Source organism: Heliconius melpomene, chromosome 7 (assembly GCF_056956725.1).
Source record: "Heliconius melpomene rosina isolate 202511_hmr_F chromosome 7, ASM5695672v1, whole genome shotgun sequence".
NCBI lineage: Eukaryota > Metazoa > Arthropoda > Insecta > Lepidoptera > Nymphalidae > Heliconius > Heliconius melpomene.
Window position 1 is genome coordinate 4,388,075 of NC_140395.1, and position 21,852 is coordinate 4,409,926.

At 31.8% G+C, this 21,852-nt stretch overlaps 2 protein-coding genes across 5 annotated transcripts; one reads left to right on the top strand and one right to left on the bottom strand.

Moving 5' to 3' along the window:
* Positions 1-242: 242 nt before the first annotated feature.
* On the top strand, positions 243-5,853 carry LOC146537416 (uncharacterized). 2 transcript variants are annotated; one of them, XM_085188219.1, is made up of 7 exons: positions 243-482; positions 1,130-1,215; positions 1,848-2,192; positions 2,822-2,904; positions 3,415-3,517; positions 4,272-4,396; positions 4,661-5,853. In XM_085188219.1, exons 1-7 carry the CDS (start codon positions 346-348, stop codon positions 4,862-4,864), a joined length of 1,083 nt encoding a protein of 360 aa, XP_085044345.1. In that variant the 5' UTR covers positions 243-345; the 3' UTR covers positions 4,865-5,853. The 2 variants fall into 2 exon arrangements, with proteins under 2 accessions (XP_085044345.1, XP_085044346.1); XM_085188220.1 differs by having other exon boundaries at positions 2,828-2,904.
* Positions 5,854-6,265: 412 nt separating this feature from the next.
* On the bottom strand, positions 6,266-21,710 carry LOC146537417 (uncharacterized). 3 transcript variants are annotated; one of them, XM_085187869.1, is made up of 21 exons: positions 21,332-21,710; positions 20,362-20,562; positions 20,044-20,203; positions 17,517-17,724; positions 15,655-15,746; positions 15,271-15,398; positions 15,021-15,116; positions 14,452-14,531; positions 13,871-14,007; positions 13,565-13,738; positions 13,282-13,357; positions 12,602-12,767; positions 12,351-12,405; positions 11,845-12,097; positions 11,544-11,654; positions 10,882-11,151; positions 10,403-10,479; positions 9,968-10,059; positions 9,039-9,109; positions 8,574-8,683; positions 6,266-8,060 (listed from the first exon to the last, which is right to left on the bottom strand). In XM_085187869.1, exons 1-21 carry the CDS (start codon positions 21,645-21,647, stop codon positions 7,763-7,765), a joined length of 3,171 nt encoding a protein of 1,056 aa, XP_085043995.1. In that variant the 5' UTR covers positions 21,648-21,710; the 3' UTR covers positions 6,266-7,762. The 3 variants fall into 3 exon arrangements, with proteins under 3 accessions (XP_085043995.1, XP_085043993.1, XP_085043994.1); XM_085187867.1 differs by lacking the exon at positions 17,517-17,724 and adding an exon at positions 18,653-18,866; XM_085187868.1 differs by lacking the exon at positions 17,517-17,724 and adding an exon at positions 19,201-19,414.
* Positions 21,711-21,852: the final 142 nt, after the last annotated feature.

Genomic DNA, 21,852 nt, shown 5'->3' on the forward strand with positions numbered 1-21,852 from the left:
CAATTGACTTGACAACTGACAACACTTCAATATTGCGTTTTGCTAATGCTACTTCACTCACATAACATTTAAATTAAATCTTTATTTATCTCTGTTAATAAAAAAATATTTTTAATAATGGTAATAATAAATACAAATACATGTAAATTATAATTTATTAAGAATATATATATAAATAAATTAAGGTTTTTCAAGTCCCTACCTTCAAATTTTAAAATTGCTTTAAAACATTTTAAAATGTCAAAATAAAAAATTTGCGTATGCCGGCAAAAATAAATTTTCGTTTGAGATTGAATTCTGCAATGATACATAAAAACACTGTTTAATATTCCTTGCATAGCAAAAATGGCTTTAAAACCAGAATTAGTAGCAATATATCGTCTTGAATTTTATAAAAAACAAAAAAATTGGATACTAACTACATCTCGAAAAGAAAAGAAAAAATCTCAGAAGTGTTCTATTGAAAAAAAAGAAGTTGAAGAGTAAGTTTGGTTTTTTGCATATGCATCTCTTATTTATTTAAACAGTATTCTAAGTATATTTATTTAAATGGTTATATTTGTGTTATAATATTAGTATGCTATAATACATATCATGGCACAAAGTGTGACTGTAAATGCGACTGGTTGTGGGTTCGATTCCTACGAGAGGAGATGAAATATTTATTTAAATTTATATTTCGATTTCTTCGCTCTGGTGTCGTAGCAAAGCGCGGCGTTGAATTCACTCAAGACGCAATGCCTCCAGAATTCGGCGGAAAGTGGGAAATGAAGTGTCTTAACACTAGGTTCCCTCTGTCTATCCTGGTTTGTGGGGATACAGCGTGAAGCTGATTTAATTTATTTATGTTACTAGTGTAAGATAACTATAATTTGAATATTTGTACATTATCTTAAGGTATTACATATTTTAATATAATGAATGAAAACATTACAAATACATACTTATTTTATCTCAAATTCATTTAAGCTCCTATTAATAAATATATATTTTAACATAATCACATTCTGAATCTAATTTATGATATTTTTTTTACTTTTTTTATGCCTTCATAACAGTTATATCACCAGATTTATACTAAAAATATTATAAATAATATTTTCTAATTCTTTTACACATTGATGTTTAGATCAACTCTTAACATTACCTATGATATTGACAAACAAGATAAAGAACAGTCGAACCCTCTCAATATTGCTTTTATAGACAATGAAGGTAAGAAATATATTATATATATTACTGCACATTATATCCTGAATTATCAGGGGAAGCAGAGGGAACTTAATAGTATATAATTAATTATCCCTAGTCATAATCATATCTGCAACTGTGGCATTTAAAGTCCATTCCATAGTGGCCTTAAGATATATATAATAAGGTATATAATTTATGTACTAATATTAATTAAAGACAAGTTATTATATGTTAAAAAATGTTTTCTTTGTGTACATTTTTTTAAATATTTATTTTGTAATAATAAATCAATTATTTGTTACCTGACTTGACTTTGAATTTTTGTTCTCTTGTAACTTAAAACAGTAAACTGATTTGATTAATTATACAACATTGAATTTGTGTTGACGGCATATGTGTTACTGGATATATTAAAATAATTTATGAGTCTTAAATAAGATTTACTTATTTTCATTTGCCCATTGAGTGGGTATCAAACCCACAACCTTAGTTTTAGCGCAGGTAACATTTCTTGATTGTCTCATAAATTTTGAGGTAACCAAATATAGGATCAGAATATACTATGCCTTGATACTACATACTCTTTGCTTACCATGCTGTATGTAGGTCAAAGTTTGAAATTAAAATAATTATAGTAATTATAATGTTTTCAGACAAGATTAGAAATAAACAACTTATAAACCAATCAACAAATCAAAAAAAACTATCACTTCAAAATTTAGAACCAGTTAACATATGGCCGGAATCAGAGAAAAACCAAAAATATGAAAAAATTGATCAGAAATATGAAAAAAGCGTAGACTCTATAGAAAAACCAAAAGAAAATTGGACACAACATAGATTATTGCGATTGCAAATGGCGGCCAGTATAAGGGAGAGTGAAGAAAATAACGATGAAAGTACAGACTTCAAATCCTTGTCGGAACAAGCTGTGGAATGGCGGAACTATGACGGTCTAATGAGAGGTGATTGTGTTGCTAACAATGACTGGAATCAAGGTAATAATGACTATTTTATTGTAGAATATTTAATGAAAATAATGTTATCGGTAACTGACATATATATCATATCGATATATCTTTAAAATTTATAAGCGACGCCAAAAATATAATTTTAAAGGCACTTATAAAAAAAACACGTTAATAGATAACATTTAGGTACAAATACACACATACAGGTACATATATTTAAGACAATCCTCAATTTGTTTCAAAGAGGCCATTCGTAGGTCCAGGGCACAAGTGTGCGACTCAAAGGTTTTTGGTTCGATTCCCACTCGAGGAAATAAAATATTTAATATTTTTATTTCCTCGCTCTAATAACGAGACAAAGCTCGACGTAAAATTTCGGCTCACGCCAATGCCTTCAGAATTCGGCGGAAATTGAAGAACCAAAGTGTTTTAATCGGAATGGAGTGTCATGTCACAAGTTTCCTAAGTTCCCTCTGCCTATACTGCTATGTATGGGGAAAGAAATCTTTTAATAAGTGGTTTGCAAAAAATAAAAATTGTTTACTCCGGCTCTTCTAAACTTCAAGATAATAGCTAGCTGTTATGCAAAGCAAAGTATTTACACACGTATTTGGTAATATCATTTATTATAACAAATAACGGGCCTTTTTGATAAGATACAGACATTGTGAATAGCCAGCCCAGCTTCAACAACTTTCTCCCTGGGCTATTAGATAACGCTCCCTGGACTATGTCTATGGTAAGTTGGAACTATATTGTTAATATTATGTTTTGTGAGAATTAGTAATAAACTTGTATTAGATTTAGTTTTTTAGCTTCACACTGTATCCCGCACGCAGCTGGGTAGACAGAGGGAACCTAGTGTTACGTTCCGTTCCCCTCAAAAATATTAGTTAGAAATTTTTTCTATATATTTATTTTGAGGCCAGTTGTGGCGCGGGGGCACAAATTGTACTACAAAATCATGCTGGTTGTGCGTTCAATCCCCACTTGAGGAAATGAAATGTTTATTTAAATGTATATTTCCATGTCTTCGCTCGACACCAGAGGCAACGGGGTCGTTGAGTTCCGCCACTCAAAATGCAATGCCTCCGGAATTCGGCGAAAAGTGGGGAACGGAGTGTAACACTAGGTTCCCTCTGCCTTACTGGCTGCGTGCGGGATACAGCGTAAAGCTTATTTAATTTTTTTTTATTTTTTCATTTATATTTCTTTCATTAAATTATTTTTATTAAAATAATAAATGTAGGACGATGAGTGGTGTGACTGTTCAGTGGACAGTATAGGCGAGTTCTTTAGAGGGGCCGACGCCGCGCCGCACTCCTCTGAGTTTGAGCTGAGTTTACCACCGTGTGAGTTGTTTATGCTTACATATTGTATAAATATTAAATGTATATTGTAGATTTTATAGCACCGCATTTACAACTTTGCTACAGCAGTATTTCTTATATAAAGTTTATAAAGTGTATTTTAGATGTGTGTCTGTGATGTGTGAATTTGTGTGTAAACATACATGTACAGTGTACATATACAGGTTGTAATTCAATTGACCCATTGATTGTTTTCAATGCTTCAGCAGATATTTTATAATTTGTGTTCTTTTTTGAAAAAAACAAGATTATTGGAGAAAATTGTTATAAATTGTTAAATTATATGTGCACTGGACACTACTAACATTATATTCCAGACGACGAAAGCCGAGACCAGGCGCGTGTCCGTAAACGCGACGGGATGTGTGATCGATTCCAACTCGAGGAATTGAAATATTTCATATTTTAATTTCTTCACTCTGCTATCGGGGTAAAAGCGCGGCGTTGAGTTCCGCCTGAGTGTTCCGGCGTTGAGAAACGCGCAATACCCCCAGAATTAAGCGGAAAGTATGGAGTGGAGGGTAAATATCTGCTAAACCACTGAAAATCTCCGAGCATTAATCCTAACTTAACTTTTAATCATCAGTTACAGTACGGTCGTTGACTCGTGGCTGCGCAAATTTCTTACTTTTACAATAATTCACAAAACATAATTTTGGGGCGGCCATGACTGGGCCACCGTACTATACTGTTATAGTATACTGACATCTAACGGACAAAGTGACACTTACACCAGGTGTATCAACATCAGATGTGACATTCACGTGTCTCTCACGTCTCTCGTCACAGCAACTAGCGAGTGCCGCGACACTACACGAGCGCGTGTTGTGGAGGTTGCGCAGAGAGAGCGCCGAGAGAGAGGTGAGAGTAGTGTAGAATAGTGTAGAGCAGTGTAGTGGAATATATGTAGATTAGCATGTGGCGCAGCAGTAAGATATTTCCCTAACAAAAGACAATACATTTTTTTGTCTATTCGAACTAAATACGTTTATAATTATTATATTGAAAATGTTATGTGTTTCTATTTCTGATATATAATTGCCATAGGCTTATTAAAAGTATATCTATTTTGAATATATTCATATCTAATTTATATTTTAATTTAATTGCTCTTTTTTCAAACAGAAACTCAAAAACTCACTCTCCTACTCTCACCTGAGTTGTGAAGATCTGCCCACAAGAGATGTGGATAACTTACAAAATTATGTATTTGTAGATAGAATAATAGCTGGCTCTCATAGCCAAGGGGAGATGCAGAGGCACAGGGAGATAGGAAGGGGCAGAGGTAGGCTGTTAGAGAAAGATAGAAGTCAATTTTACCATAAATAGTTAAATAATGTTTACAAAGCTTGTTCTTTTTTATTTTTTAGGTAGTTTTGATTTTGTTTGTCTCTTCGATTAAAAATTTAATGTTACTAAACTATGTTTTCTCAATTGATTTAATTTTTTGTTCCAAAATTGTCATTAACAAGAAAGAAATAACTGTACTTATACATATATGTCACAGTTTATATTGAATACGTATTTGAATTTGCTATTATTGTTTAAATTGGAGGTAAATTAAAAGGTTGATAAAATAATAGCTGGTTTTCATACATAAGAAGAGATGCAGAAGCAGTAGGAAATAGCAAAACCAGAGGTTGCTCTTTTTTTAGATTATAATATTAAAAAAAAGAGCTATAAAAGAGGATATTACATTTAACGATTAATGGTTATTCGTTTTTTTTTTCAATTTGTTGTGATAAATTTAGTATTATATTACGTATACTCATCCAATTTTCAGTATTTGAATTTATTAATTATGTAAGTAAGAGAGATACTTCTCTTACTTACATAATTAATAAATTCAAATACTGAAAATGCACAGGATTTGATTGTTTGTTTTTTGTATGAACTTCAAAAGAGTGTCTAAGAAATTAACGAAGAGAAGTTTAACAGCTTTGTATTAAATGATATTTAGCATAACTGTTACTTATTTTTTATATAAAATTTATATATTATATAATTTCTTGTGAAGGAAAAATTTTTGTTTCTATAATATTTATATTTAGACTGATAAATGTGCTACAACTACTGATGTAAAGAATTGTACCCACGAATCGTTCAGTAGTCATTGTTAACCACGTTTTCTTATTTAACTAAAAACCAAGGTTAATAAATCCAAAGAATGTCAAGACTGATTGAAGTGATTTATTTTTGCTAAAAAATAAATATTTTTCATGTCTAGTACGTAAATAAAAATATATAATATATTTAAAAGTGGTGGTGGATATGGATTTAAAACTTTTTATATGTTGTTATAAAATATGAAATTGAAATTGTTGTTTTATTCCTCACTTGTTAGTTTTATTTTGTATTAACCTGGAGAATGTCTTCTTTCTGTCTTAATCTGAGAGAATGGCGGAACTCGTAAAGGCTCGTAGCATTCTTGTTCTCGCGTTTTGCCTGGTTATATATATATAATTAATATTATTTTAATTATTTAAAAAAAAAAACTTAATTTTGACAATGACCCAAAACTCCTAATGATTTTAATATTCTTTTTTTTATTATTTAAATGCCTAGAATTTTTATAAATTATAGAAATCTATTCAATTCTCAAGATATTGTTACTTCCAGTTAATTTTTTCAAGTTACTTAAAAATAAAAATAATAAACTCTCATTGTATAAAAGATATAATCTGTGCTAGGTTTTCCAACAAAAGAAAGCAATAAATAAAAGAAAACCAATCAGTCTCAGATATTTTATTGCAACTGAAATGTTAAACTATACCTATTATATAAAATTAGTACAAAGGCAGAAGGTGCCAAGTCTTTTATTAACAAATTATAATATCTAGAATATGTACCCACAACAGTCGGGTCCCATTTAATTTAATAATTATGTTTACTGTACCAGTACCCAGTACCCAGTTTTATCTTAGCAATAATATAAAAACTACTCCGCAGACAAATTATAATTAATTAGCATTAAAACCATATACATGTCGAAAGAACACACATTTATATTCATTTAATGCCAATTAAAATGTAATTATCGTCTCTAAGGGGCGTTTTAAAAACATTAGTGGTACAAAAATAGAATCTTAAATGATAAATTACATATTTTAACAATTTACAAATAAGTATGATATGTTTGAAAGAGTGTTTCTTTATTTATATACATATTAAACACAGGGTAGGCAGAAACCTGGGAATCTAGTGTTAGTGCACTCTTTTCCCATTAAGACACTTTCGCTCCTAATTTTTCACCTAATTCTGGATGATTCTGGGACATTGCGTGTTGAGTGGTAGAACTTAATTCTGCCCTTGTTTAGTTACCAGAGCGAGGAAATAACATTTAAGTGAGAATCGAATCCATAAACGTCGCGGTTACAGTCACACGCTGTGCCATTAAGCCACGACGACTTCTTATGTAACTACTTAAACAAAGTAAATTAATAATAATATTGATACTAAATGCAAAGAGAAAAGGACGGCATTATTTCAATATAACTTAAAATTAGTAACTATTATTATTATTATACCCTAAAAACTATATTTAATATATAAAAAAATAAATTACAATTAGTTGATTTCTTTACTCCTTTCAGATAATGTAAAAATACTCTGCACTCGCAAGAAAAACAATGGCTAAACATAATATTTATTAAAGAAATTATTTTATAATATTTTATTTTATATAATCAACAATTTGCAGATTTTTCAGTAAAGTATGTCACTTTTATTCTAATATTGTGAATTATGTACTTTTTGTATTTATATATACAGGCATTATGCTTTATGAGATTTGAATCCACGAAGTTTCCATGATGAGATTCTTCGTAATTCTTTTTTTTTCAATATTACGTAAACATTACAAAATATTCTATTTCATTCTATTTCCTTACATTACAATAAAAAAATAACATAAAATATCACTACACCAACATTTTACTTTGATGATTTTTTTCTATTCTGTACACACAGAATTTTATTTATTCTGTACAGGTGTTAATTATATTAATTATATTGTAATTTTTAAAACACTTTATTTAAATTGCCATTACAAAAATATAAAATTTTTCCTTGTCACAAAAATATTGTTACGTTCGATTTCAAGTTAATAAAGTATAAAACATAATAACAATTTAATTCTTTCAATATTATAAAAAATATACATTACAATATACAATTTAACATTAAGCACAATTTTCTTAATTAAAATATGACAATTCTATTATATTTCTATTCGCTTTCGTCAATCTCCGACGTCCCCGACGAGTCGTCATTATCGTCCCGCTCTGTCACACTACCACTGTTGCTGTCTCTCTCCACCTTCACGTGTTTCACATCCTGCGTCTCGCTCTCACTCAGTAAGTTACTGTGATTTATGGAATAACTTTTGTTTGTCTTCTGTCTCTTTCTCTCTTTCTTGTCTCTTTCCCGCTGTGTGTATGTGTGCGCGTGTCTGTCGGTGTCGTCGGTGTGCGCGTTAGTTATTGTGTGTGATATGTTAGCTGGTATTATTAGTTCTATTAGATTACTGAAACAACAATATTATTTTATTTTTAACATTTACAAAGTGTCAACTCCACACTTGGGAAAGTTTTTTTTATATCTTTTCTAAAAAGCTTTTCTTTTTAGGAAAACGTAGAAGAATTTTAATGCTGCGGAATTTAAACCCGCGCCTCTTGGAAACCGGCTCAAGAACTATAGTTGTTAATATGTCTTATGGCTCGGGGTCGGAGTGAACGGTTTCCAAGAGACGCAAGTTCAAATCCCGCTAAGTTTAATTTTTATACGTTTTCTAAAAAAAGAAATTTCATATATGTTTATTTAAAAATATAATTTCTTTACATTTTATAAGATACTAAGAACAATTCACCTCAGTTACTAAAAATTCATAAAACATCATTGTTACATTTTGGCCGAGTGGTGACATTAGCTGTATTAGTGGCGAAAAATGTATTTGACTACGAGCATTCCAACTCAGTTACTAAAAATGCATTAAAAAATGCTTCTTCGGACATAAAATAATATATTAATATGAACTTACGCAACATCACTGGCCGTTTTCTTCAATTTAAAGAAATCATCACCAAAATTAAAGGTCAAGTTACTCCTCATCACCACTTTAACCGGGGGCTTAGATGTTGCATCGTTTACCTGGAAAAAGGAAAACCGACATTATTTATGTATAAATTAATTAGCAATTTATTATGTATATCGTTGCAGGATACAGGATGAAGCTAAAACAAAACAAATTTGAATTGTAATAAATAAACATTAAGGAAATTAACATAATATGCAAAAAAATCAAATTGATAATTTGTCAAATTGACCTTTTGTTCTAGTGTCAAAACATTCTGTTCTTCAATTTTTATCTGAATTCAATACTCGATGTCACAAAGTATTCTAGACCAGTGTAACAAAAATAATTTATTCTTTCGCCTGGGGATCCACCGCGACATATTTATAATACAATAATAGAAAAAAATATTTAAAAGTACGAATAACCGACCTCTTCGGAAGTATCTATAGTGTTGTGATGACGCTGTTTCACCGAATTGTTGCGACGAGAGAGAGAACTCACTATGAAATAAAAAAAAATTAGTTACATATAGTAGAAATAAATAAATAAATAACACAGTACACTAGTATATAGGTATCCCGTCTGCGAGACGTAAGATGAGTTTTGCACATACGTGAGTGTACACTCAAAAAAAAGCAACTCTAAAGTTTTAATAATTTTCACATTAGATTATTTTATTCTGGTGTTTGATTTATTAAAAGTGAAAGAAAAATATTAGTTACCACGTTTTCTTGATGTTATATATGACGGAACAATAATGGAATAAAACAAAACAAACCACTCATGTAGAGGATAATATTTTATTGGAAAAATATAACCAAAAATATAGTTCATTTTTAAAGTTTTTTTTCTGGCTCTACTTTTGGTAATGACTCACACAAATGCAAGGCTCAGATTACGCCTCGCGCATTGCACTTGATGTGCACTTGATAATTCCCCATGGGGATCGAAACCATTGCAAGCTTGTCAAATGCCAACATACAGCGGTTTTTTTTAAATATAAAATATTACAAATTAGTCAAAAAGCAGCTTTATGCTGTCTCCCATAAAAAAACCAGGGTTCACAAAGACAATCTTGTGATAAAACACTCCGCTTTCCGCTTTCAGACACTATACTAGATATTGCGCGTATATTAGAACATAACTCAACGTCGTACGTTGTAGTATTGGTTTAAAAAAATATTTACACCATTTCTTAATAAATGTATAAATTCAGTTTTTTTTTGTTGCACACAAAACTCTATTCTTCATACAATCTAATATCGGGATATCCTCAATTCAAATGCTTATTACCAACTATTTATTTATTTATTATAAATTCGGCTAATCGGTTTTCTACTGTATAACAAGTAACTTACCCGTAGGCCATGTTTCTCCGCTTTCTTTTTTCTCCGCGCTCGCTAACATTGGCGATTCTTCTATTGAATTATCAATATATTGAGTGTCTTGACTGAAAAAAATTAAAATATATATTATTATTAAAAATCACTAGCTCTGCCTTTGGCTTCCTCTGTTTGGTTAAATGGAATGGTAGCATAAAATGTGAACGATAGCCTTCCTCGACAAATGGACAATATAAAAGATTTTTCCAATTAGAACCTAGTTGCAATAATTAAAATTATTACATTTTTTCGCTTGTACAAGATTTTTTTTCAACACTACAATTGCCAGTGCGTGAAGAACGGAGTGTTTTAATATTAGTTTCCCAGATTCCCCCTGCCCTCCTGCCTACCTTGCTATATGCAGGATACGGCGTAAAACTTAATATAAATATACAAAGTTACTTGTCTTACATTGTAGTAGTAGTAGTAGCTGGTGTATGTACGCGATGACGGTCGCGGACACGTTTACGTTTCTTCTTTAATAGACGCTGAAAATATCATTAAAAATAGTGTTAAAATTATAATACAAAAAACTTTAATATAGCGGGAATTGAACCTGTGGTCTATTACATGACTACTTACTATTTATATATTTCCTCCAATATATTAAACATAGTATCCAATTGACTACATATCTACATGTATAATTAATACTATTGCTAAAAAGTGTAGATTTAACTTTAACTTTATTTAACTCCCTAACTTATTTTTTTTCAGCTTCACGCTGTATCCTGCACAGAGCAGTGTAGGCAGAGAGAACCTTGTGTGTCTTACACTTCGTTCCCCACTTCCGCCGATTTCTGAAAGCATTGCGTGTTGAGTGGCGGAACTCGACGCCGCTCTTTGCTACGACACCAGAGCGATTTTATGCAAAAATAATTTTGTCATACCTCTTTCGACGCTTTAGTAGTAATTTCCACAAAATCTTCAATAATAATCTTCTTAGGTTCGACCACATTTTGCGTGTCAATCAATGTGGTTGGGTCGGCCATTTTGTCAATGTCGGCCATGTTGTCATCTTCGGTAATTTTGTCGGCCATTTTGTTATTGTCATCAACGTCGGCCTCGTTGTCAGCCAGATTGGTGTCTTCGACCTCGTTGACAATATTTATTGGTTGTGTTTTGTGTTTCTTGTGTTTGTGTTTCTTGGGTGATTTTGGCTTGGTAGAAAAAAATATTAAACGTCAATTATCAAAGTAAAAAAAATATAATTACATAATTATAGATGTTAAATTTGGTCTTAATTAAAACTTTTATATAATTAATATGTATGTGTATTATTTTTATTCGGACTTTTACTTTGGGAAAAATAATATTTTATTCTATTCAATTGTTTGAGTCTATTAAATTTAAAAAATCAATAGCTTTCGCTACGACTCTATATTCTTTAACCAAGTTAAGATAATTAAAAGTATAATAATATATAAAAAATATTAAATACCTAGAAAAAAACAATTAAAATATTATAAGTATTCTTTAAAATATATATATATACCAGTACAGTAGAACCGAGTAAAAAATTAACAAATTAATTAAAAATTTTCAAAATTACCTCAATATCAGGCTCAGCAGTGCTGGCGGCGGGCGTCACGGTGGATGGGTGTTCGCGTTTGATCAAATCTACCACTTTATTATGTTCAAACACTCTACCGTTGTTTATTACCTGTAATTCAGATATAGTCAATAAATATTTGAAATTATTATTAGTTCCAATATATTTTTTTGTGATTTTTGTGAAAAATGCGGCTGAAGAGTTTGTTTGGTTGAACACTCTAATCTCAGGAACTTTAAGAATTGTTTGAGTTTTTATATAGTTTTTTAAAAATATATATAAAAAAAATAAAAACAATTACCTTAATATTCTTCTCATTGAGAATAGTGACCAGATCTCTTACAAATGTGTTATTAGGATACAACTTTTTATGTTTACAATAAACATCCATTTCTAAATGTTCCTCGCTTTTTGTGATGTTTCTTAACAGTTTTAACACGAATTTGTTTTTTTTAATCTTTTTATGTTTTTTGCTTCTCTTGTGTTTGTGTTTTGATGAATGTCGACGAGTGTCGTTAAGTTCGTTGTATGAGAGGAGTGAGCGGGATATACGACTGGAAAGAGATAGGAAGAGATTAAAGATTAAAGTTCGCCTCTCAGCTTAGTTCGACAGTGTGTGGGAAACGAAGTATTTTACACTAGGTTCCCTCTGCCTACTCTGTTATGCGTAAAAATAATATTAAAAAATGATTATTTTCTAGGATCATCACACGAGCGAAACCGCAGGTACTACTAGTTCTAGTAGTTACATTTATTTAAAATTTAGATATTCCCTAAAGTAACTAATAAAATTAATAAATGTCTCACCGTTGTCCTCTTAATTTTCGTAGTTTTAATTCTTGCTCGCTCGGTTCTGCATCATCTGGAAAATACAATCATTAATATTAGTTAATTATTAATTATGGTAATCACGGAAATAAGGGCATAATATTAATCAATGTAATTCAAATGCAAATAGACATTTGCATGAACTTTTTCATAGTCGAATGAACACAAAGCTTCTATTGGCTAATGGTAAAAACAGTAATAACGGTAATAATATCAGCAAAAAAACTTACCAGTAAGTCTAAACCCGTTCCTCTCGCTATAATCAATGAGCCACACTTGCCGCGGAGTGTTCCGACACTCGGCCATGGTTACGTCTTCGCCCGCGACGAGCGCGGTCACTAGGCAGAGGTGGGACTCTACGTGCTGTAGGTGTTGAGTGGGAAGGTAGCGCCATTTCTATATAGGACATAGAACTTTATTAATGCACTACAATAATTAAATGATGACATAGAATACTCCGGTCCTATTTGGGTATTAGGATATTTGATTATTATTATCGCACGACGGCGGAATGGGACAGTTTGTAACTGTAAATGCGACAGTTGTGGATTCCATCCCCGCTTGCCTAAATTTATTGTTTTTATTTTCTTAGGTAAAACAAAGCACGTTGAGTTCCAGTACCCAACACTGAATTCAGATAAAAAGTGAAGAACTAAGTGTTTTAACATTACCTTCTCTATGACTACTCTGCTATGTGATAAAAAGTGAGAAACTGTCAAAAAATGATAAGAACCATATTATATTTTACTTTGTTTACAATTTTTTTGGCCATACTTAAATATGATTTATAAAATTTTACACTTCTGGAAAAAACCTATAAACATTAGATTCACATTCTTAAAAGTGTGCTAAGGTTATTTATTAAAATAAACACTCAAACAAATTTATTCATAAATGTTTTAAAGTTCACCTGTCCTCGTTGTTTTCCGTGACATGTCACCATGAGGACTCTTCTATTCTCATCGTCTCCCACTTCTCCTGCGTTTCTGGAAACAAATTGATCATGTCATTTCATGGTTAAAATACTTATGTGACACCTCTATTGACTATTCTAAGTTTATTATGTTTTGTTAGTATAAAAATGGATTTGTTTATGTGACACAAGTAATATACTGAAAGTTGGGACTATATTTCGCTTTATAATTGAAAAGTATAAAATTTACATATATCTTCCTTCTGTGTCCCTCACTCACCTGGCGTACTGCACGGTGGCGCAGCGCTCCTCGTCGCGCAGTTCGCCACGCAGGGAGAGTGCGAGGTGCTGCGTGGGCTCGAGGCGGGCGTGGCACGGGTACGCGCCTAGCGGCGCCGCCTCACCCTCGCGCTGCAGCGTGTCCAGGCAGAGGCCGGTCGCCGGGTTGGAGAACCTGCACACGACGAGGACAACAAACATTCAAAAAGTGTGAAATAGTAAAGTTAAAATCACTTAATTTTAAAACTTAAAATTAATAATAGTATATGTAAATTTTATTGTTAATTGTAAAAAAATCTTGACTAACCTGCCAAATCCGTAAACATCTCTGACGGGCACGAATTTTTCTTTATATATATTATCGAGGTACCATTGAAAACTTTTGCATTTTAGCTTTTCTCTTAGTATCTTTCTATGTGTCACGTCACCGATTTTTGGATTTTTCTGAAAAAAAAAATTGCGCTTTCTCAATGTAATACAATGTCTCGACTCTTTAAGAAAACAAGTCGTAATAAGCTTCAACCGAGAAAGTTTATTTATATGTACTAAAAGTTCCAAAATATTATTAAGATTTCGAACGACGAAGTTCAGTACTACGCCAGATTGATAAAAAGTCAATTTTTCTTAAACAGCCGCGAAAAGTTACTTATTTGGGACATGTGTTTAGACAAGCTAAATACAATGAAAAAGAGAGAAAAAGTTGATGAAATGAAGCAAAACGGCGGTAGAAAATTCATTACTGAGAAATGTCAACAAAAGAACCTGAATTGTACTTCACCTAGCCAACGATGAGACAAAATATACAAACTTTACTACCAACCTTCACAAATTAGAGAGGCATTATGAGAAAAGAAGACAAATATATATTTAAAATAATATATTTCTAACCCTAAGGTCTGGTCGATGTAGGTAGAACAACTCCGCATAGTCATCCATCCAAACCTCTGCCATACGGGCTGTGTTAATACCTGAAATATACAATTAATTAAATTAAAATGTATGTACAATTTATTTATTTAAATAATGTTTTTTTTTATTTTACGAAAGCCGTTTTTTTATAATACAAGAATGAATGATGTATATTTCAATCTCCACATTTGACAGAGAATGCAGAGACAATGAGAATTTTTTATTCACTCACTATTTACGCTAATTGCGTAAAACCATAGAAACTAAGGCATATCATATTATAGGTAGTATCCACTACCATCACAATCAAAACGACATCTCAAATTAAGCCTTTAAATTTGAAACATATAGCAGAATCTAATAAATATAAGCAAAATCATAAAAGTTTTAATTACTTTTTGAATGCGATAACCAGGCTCGCTGCAAGACTACAAGTTTGTTTCTGATTCTCGTTCCCATTGCATTTGTCACTGATTTTAATATAACACCGAATATATTTATACCCAGTTTATCTTGAACCGCAATCAATTCTATATCCATAAACTTACCATGAGTGTCAGTATGAGCTGGTAATCCGTAAGGATGGAAGCTGCGGAACACGTGACCCACGCGGGAGCACGGGATCGTCTCTAATGTGCCTCCACCTTTACCAAAAATATGGGATGCAATATTAGAATCCTCAATTATTACAAAAATATTACCATAGAAAATACCACTGAATAGTTTAATATACAATGAATGTTTAAAGATTAAGACTTTTTGTTTATTTTAAAAATCCTTATTAATTTAAAATCTCACACTGCCATATCCGGAAGGACATTTCCAAGTTCTCTCCCCCCCAGCCCGCCATCTGCTCGTCGTAAGCGCCCAGCTCCCAGTAGTACGCGCGGCTGATGGCGAACAGACCACCTGCCATTGTGGGCGACCTGTCGGACATTTGGACGAGAATATAAGAGTATTATTTTTTTGGTTGGAATAGTAGTTTTTTTTTTAAGTTATATATTTTATTGCAAGAAAACTAATTGTATAGATAGAAAGCTTATTATTATATGATCTTTTTAAACTAAATTCTTATATTCAATTTAACCGTGAAAAAATGTAAGGATGTCTGTCTGGCAATATTTAGCTGTTTAGATGTCAAAGTCATATTTTGTACTAGAATGTATACGTAACGAAACATACCAAGTTGGTGATATATCAGATCCTCGTCTCTTTTTCTCTCTTTCAGGTACATCTATCCAAGTAAAGTGTCCCATGAAAGTAAAACCGCCTACCTGTAAGTTTCAGTTTAAGTAAGTTAAGTTAAGTTTAAGTTTATTAATATTAACATTCTTTCTATGTAAAAATGAAATGTTCACTTAAATCCATTTTTTTTCAAACATGTGCGCTATGATCAATTAAATAAGGTGCGCACATCTCTGCATAGCTGGTGAGGCAATGGGAACCTAGTGTCAAGATATTCCCAAGCTCCAATGACAAAAAAATGTAAGTGGCGGAACTCTGTGCCCACCTAAGGGAGGGGAAATTAAAATAATTTCATCACCGTAATTATGCCGCCTTGAATTTGAATAATCAAGAAAACTTCATATTATTTGTTAATATATACAAAAAATGTTAAGGCATGCTAAAATTCTAACTACAATCAATACAAAAATTATTACTAGAAATAAGAACTACAAAGCGTTAGAAATATCATGTTAATAAACGTTACTTTTACAGCGTAGAGAAAAAGAAGTTGTAGAGAATAGAGAAAATGTGAGTGCTTGCATAACTTTGAAAAGTGGAAAGAATTTTGAAATAAGGTACAATATAAATAATAATGGTAACATTGTTATTTGAGACATAATAACGCAAAATTTGTCTCTTAGTAAATATAGGTACCACTTTACTTTTAATATTCGACTGTGTCGACTATCGAAGAAGGTAAAGCTATTCGAGCGTATGTATGTATGTCTATTTCTTCGGTGTGTACCTACAACACCAACTGGTGGATGGTTTTTGACCAGGTACGGAAAGATCTATAAAAAATATTTTAGTCGAGTATTTAGTGCAGCTTATTTGTATACATAAGTGAATGTAGTTATTTTACAGTCGAAAGCAATTGCAAAACTATGATCGATAAAATATTAAACGCACAGTAGAATTTTATATATAGGTAATACTCGTAGATATTGGAATAATTGTTTTTCCGTGTTTATTTCATCAGTTTATACTTAAGCAGTCGTGCTTTTTGTTCCTATAGTAATAATTTTATTTTACAAAATTTTACTTAAACTATTAACACTCGAATGAAACCTACAATCACCGCGTAAAGTTGGATAATCCCTTTTTTCCTAAATTCTTATTATTTTAAACTAAAAAAAAATTAAATAAAAAAAGCCGTTTCTTTAGTAAATAAATGACAATTACAAGTAAAATATCAATAATTTCACGGTAGATGAGTAATGTTTATATATTTTTGTATTATATGTATGTATGTGTGTCAACACTGTCACGCCTGAGAGCCTTCCCACGATCGTTACTTCTGAGCGGTTTAGAATTAAACGACAATTTTATAACAAAGCGATAAGGTGAAATGTGATTTTTCTGTTTCCTTTTTGTTTTCGAGAGAAATGTAGCCACATTTCTCAATATTAATTTAAAGTAATGGACCCATCATCTAATAGATTTTAATAATATAACGCGCTATTGAAAATATATTAGAGCACAACAAACTCCATTTAAATATTATAGATGATACGGAATTGAAACTTTAGAGAGATTAGAGAAACTGCAATTATATTTAATTTTCCATAATTATAATAAATTATATTGCTCAAGCAAAAATCTTTTTATTTATTTACAACCAAAAATCAGTAACGATAAAGTATCATGCACTATAAATACAATACATATATAAACGTATTTGATTTCTGTCCATACTTTCATTTACAAAAAAATATTCCTCCTATCCAGTACTAACCCAAAGCCTTCAACATTAGAATATTAATAAAGCATTCACCTAACCTAAACAGATCCAAAAGACCCATAAATCCTCAAATAACCTGAAATTGCTCGGCAGCGTCCAGCTGGAAGGTGGTCTGATCGACCACGTCTATCAAAGGCGTTAGAACTGAGTCTCTTTTGTGTCTTAACCTCTGAAGTAGAGGTCTCAACCAATCATCGCCGGTCTCGCAATGCGCGTCGAGGAATATAAGCGCGTCGCCGCGAGCTGCGCGAGCACCGGTTATACGTGCGCGCATTAAACCTTGCCTTTTAAAAAGATAATTTCGATAAAGTACAGTACGGTTGATGTTTCGTGGACGCCTTGAAGTTAGTATTTCTAAAATTTTGGGCATTGTTCAATCGGAAAGAAGATAATAAAAAAAAGAAAATCCTAAAATCAAATCTGTGCAGCTATCTTTATGGCGGCCACGACTCGTCTACTGTACTGTATGTATATTTGTCTTATCTTACAATCAGTTCCGTCTTAAGTCTTTACCGTAAGAGCACACGGTTCAGAGCCCCTGAACCACCCCTTGGGCCGGGGATAGCCTATAAACCTATTGTGAAGATTGTATATTATGTTAGAATATCTTATTTTTTTATTTGAAGTTTAAATTAAGAAGGTTGAATTAAGTAATTTAGAAATTGCTATCTCCCTATGCGTAACTGTATAAATATTTTTTATAGTATAATTATTTCCAACGTGCAGTGTAACGAAAGGTTACTTATATTCATATTGAAAGCACATATACTTAATAGTGATAATACAGTGTAAAAATAAAGAAAAACCACTTGTGCAAATAAAAACGGAAGACAAGTCACGTCCTAAAAAAGAAAAAATACAATAGTAAAATTGCCACAAACAATCGTGGGCAATAAAAAGTAAAAAGTGCAAAACCAATAACAAAGCGACAACACGTGACTGCAATGTGGAGATGTAATTGATAGAAAAAATCTAGTGTATACATCGAAATTCTTGAAAAACGTTGATTTATCGATTGTAAAGTAATATTTACAATTGTTGCATTATTAAAATCTTCAAATAAATATTACAATATTTTGTATTTACTAACTTATACAACAGGGTGTTCCTCAAGGTTGTGTATTAGGTTCACAACTATACATATTATTTACAATCGAAAAAAATAACATTAAAAAGAAAATAAGCGCGAAATATCACACAGCCGATCTACACCTGAAACGTGACCGGATCTTGGACGCTGTAGTAGAAATTTGAAGCTTCGATGACATCTATTATGGGGACTACGATTGTATGGTTAACATCCTTTATTTGCTGTAAAAGTGGCCTTAACCAGTCTTGTTGAGCTTCACAATGTGCATCTAGGAAGACTAATACGTCACCCGTCGAGTATCTCGCTCCGGCGAGTCGTGCTCGCGTTAGTCCTACACTGTTTTTAATACAATCTTATGTTATTTCATGTTTTTAGAAGATTAAGTTTGGTTAAGTAAGATAATAGAAACAATGATTATGGCTATGCCATGCCAAGTACCTTTCTAAAAATAATTCACAAAGAATATAAAAATAAAAGTAAAGAAACAAATAGGCAACTAAGACGAAATTAAGTATTTAGATTAACGAAAACTAAAACACATAAAACTTAAGGCAAAATAACATAAAAATAATACAAACGAATACAACGAAGGAACGTCTAATACAAAATATCTACTAAAACATAAAATCTACATATAAAAGTTGCTAAAACCCCCCAAATTAAAAATCACCTCAAATTCCATTATATTTCCCGCTTGATATTCAAAAGTGTCTTGTTGCAATAAATCAATAATGGGTGTTAAAACTGCTTTTCTATTATCCTTTATATGCTGTAACAGAGGTCTGAGCCAGTCTCTGTTTGTTTCGCAGTGGGAGTCTAGGAAGATGATGACGTCACCAATAGCTGACTTACTACCAGCGTGACGAGCTTGGGTTATGCCTATCCTAGGATGTTTGTATATTTTTTTTATAATTTCGCACTGTATCAGATGATGATATCCCCCACGCACCACTGAATTTTCGAGACACTGCGTGTTGAGTAGCAGAACTCTACACTGCGCTTTGTCGTAGTACCAGAGCAAGAAAATTTAAATATTAAATAATTAACTCTCGTGAGAATTAAACCCACAACTGTAGCATTTACAGACACACTCAAGCCTCTAGAATATATTTTTCAGATTTTTGATAAGCCTTTCTGTTGTTATTAACCTAAAAATCTTAGAGATGACAAAAATTCAATAAATGTACATAAAATTTCCATTACATATTTATGAGTATATTATGCAAAGTAACAAGAAAAAATGCAGGTTCAATGCAAATCCCACAACATAAAAAAATTCTATAGAAATACTAATATAAAATAGGCAATCTCTACTCACTGGCCGAATTTGAGATATGTTATGTGTTGAATAGGTAGACCCCAACATTGCATTTGCATTACCAGAGGGTGGAAACGAAACTAGTTTGTTTTCCAATTGGAAGTTAAGCCCACAACTGTCTTGCATACAATAAGACACTATCAAACTGCGGCACAACAACATCAATAAATAGTATCATATAATTAATTTACTCACCGGTCAGGTAATCTCAATATTTTAATAAGATCTGGTGGCAATCTAGTACGAATATAGTGACTTAGTTTTTCTTTTAATTCTGGTAGAGTAGAATTATCATCCACTAGAATTATTTCCTTCAGATATACAAACTGGGAGTTTGGGTCTTGGCCGCGGTAACCTTAAAGAAATACATTTAGTGTTGAAAATTAATCTTTTTATATATTTTCGAAATAAGTGTTTTTCTGAAACTAACACTTTAAATATTACAAAAACTCAAAAATGTTAAAAAAGCGATACACACATTTCTAAACAAAAAAAGAGATTCTATTGACTTACCGAGTCTCATAGTTTTGCCTGTTTCTCTATTAACAAAATTAGCTTTCTTATACCATGGCTGGTCTCTTCGAGCACTGTTCAGGACACTCCAGATAGTTCGCACAACAACTGAGTATGGTTCATTGTGAAAGATTAGAATTACAGAGGCTGACGGCAGTTCTGCATCATAAACTACTCTTTGACATGCTGGGTTTCTGTGATCTACAGTATAAAAAAAGAAAGATGAGTTAATTTTTACCTTATAAGATTAAAATTTATTGAGCCTGATGGCAGTTCTGCATCGCAAGTTACTCTATGTAAAGAAATAAATGTTAATAAAAATAGTATAACTAGTTTTTTTATGTTTTTGCTTACACTACGAGTTAATTTTTGATAACCAAAAGTCTACCTGATTCAACAAACATTTTATAAATTCTATAATACATATTAGTGTATGGAGAAATTTATATAATCTATATATATAAAAGGACATTTTACTGACTGAGGCAAGCCCAGTCCCAGCCCAGTAACCGCTGATGATAGAAACATGAAATTTGGACAGATGTTTTTTTTTTCGTAATCTGGACATCCACTAAGAAGTGATTATGAAAAAATTTTAACCCTTAAGGGTCGAAATAGAGATTGAAAGTTTGTATGGAAAATTTTTATAAAATTAGAAATTCTGATTCTTAAAAATATTCCATTGAACATGTTTTTCGTGGTTTATTATAATTCATCCTCTAAACTGAAACTAATTTCATAAATATATTTAATAAATATTCGTATGATTGAAGAGGGCGAAGCCGCCTGAGTCTGCTAGTGTTTTATAAAGGCATAATCTCTGTAACTATATGCAATGCAGTAAAGATTTCATTAATATTTTTAATTACCACTTAATGAAGTTTATCAATAAGCGTGCAATAAACAAAAAACTCATTAAATAAGTAGACCGGCAGTATAACTAACTGTTCTTTAATTAATTCCTAGTTACCTTTTAAAGTTCTATTATACGCGATGCGGTCACTCAAGTACACATTTATGGCGAGTTTCTTTTCCGATTCTTCACCCAAGCGTTTTGCTTCACCAAATAGATGAGCTGCAGCACCACCTTCCCCCAAACCAGGAATTATTCGAGCTTCATCCTCTAAAATTTCCCTTTCATATTCCTCTTCAGGATCTAAACTTTGAGCGCTCGTAGAACGTCTACCACCACGCCAATGCTCAAATAAACTTAATACAGTCACCACAAATATTAGAAAGAAAGCTATTTTTGCCGCATGATAGCATTTGCGGACCGGCAATTTCATTTTTTTGAATATTAAAAGTAAACGCGGGTGCCTCGAACCAGCGTTACTTTGACACTGACGTTTCGATGTTTACAATTGATAGTGTTTTTAAACACCGGAAAGGCGAAGGTAAATATGTCGTTATGCCTTATCCTGTTTTTGAAATTATTTTGTATTTTTTGGTACCGTAGTTTAAGAGTATTTACCATTATTGTTGTGGACTTAA

Bases quoted from the DNA above. Each gene is read 5' to 3' on its own strand.
- LOC146537416 (XM_085188219.1), top strand. From the start codon at position 346: ATGGCTTTAAAACCAGAATTAGTAGCAATATATCGTCTTGAATTTTAT. The intron at 1,216-1,847 runs GTAAGAAATATA...TAATGTTTTCAG, and splicing joins TGCTTTTATAGACAATGAAG to ACAAGATTAGAAATAAACAA. The intron at 2,905-3,414 runs GTAAGTTGGAAC...TAATAAATGTAG, and splicing joins CTCCCTGGACTATGTCTATG to GACGATGAGTGGTGTGACTG.
- LOC146537417 (XM_085187867.1), bottom strand. From the start codon at position 21,647: ATGAAATTGCCGGTCCGCAAATGCTATCATGCGGCAAAAATAGCTTTC. The intron at 12,406-12,601 runs GTAAGTTTTTTT...TGTATTTTCCAG, and splicing joins GAACGGGTTTAGACTTACTG to ATGATGCAGAACCGAGCGAG. The intron at 11,152-11,543 runs GTAATTTTGAAA...TTTTCTACCAAG, and splicing joins CTGCTGAGCCTGATATTGAG to CCAAAATCACCCAAGAAACA.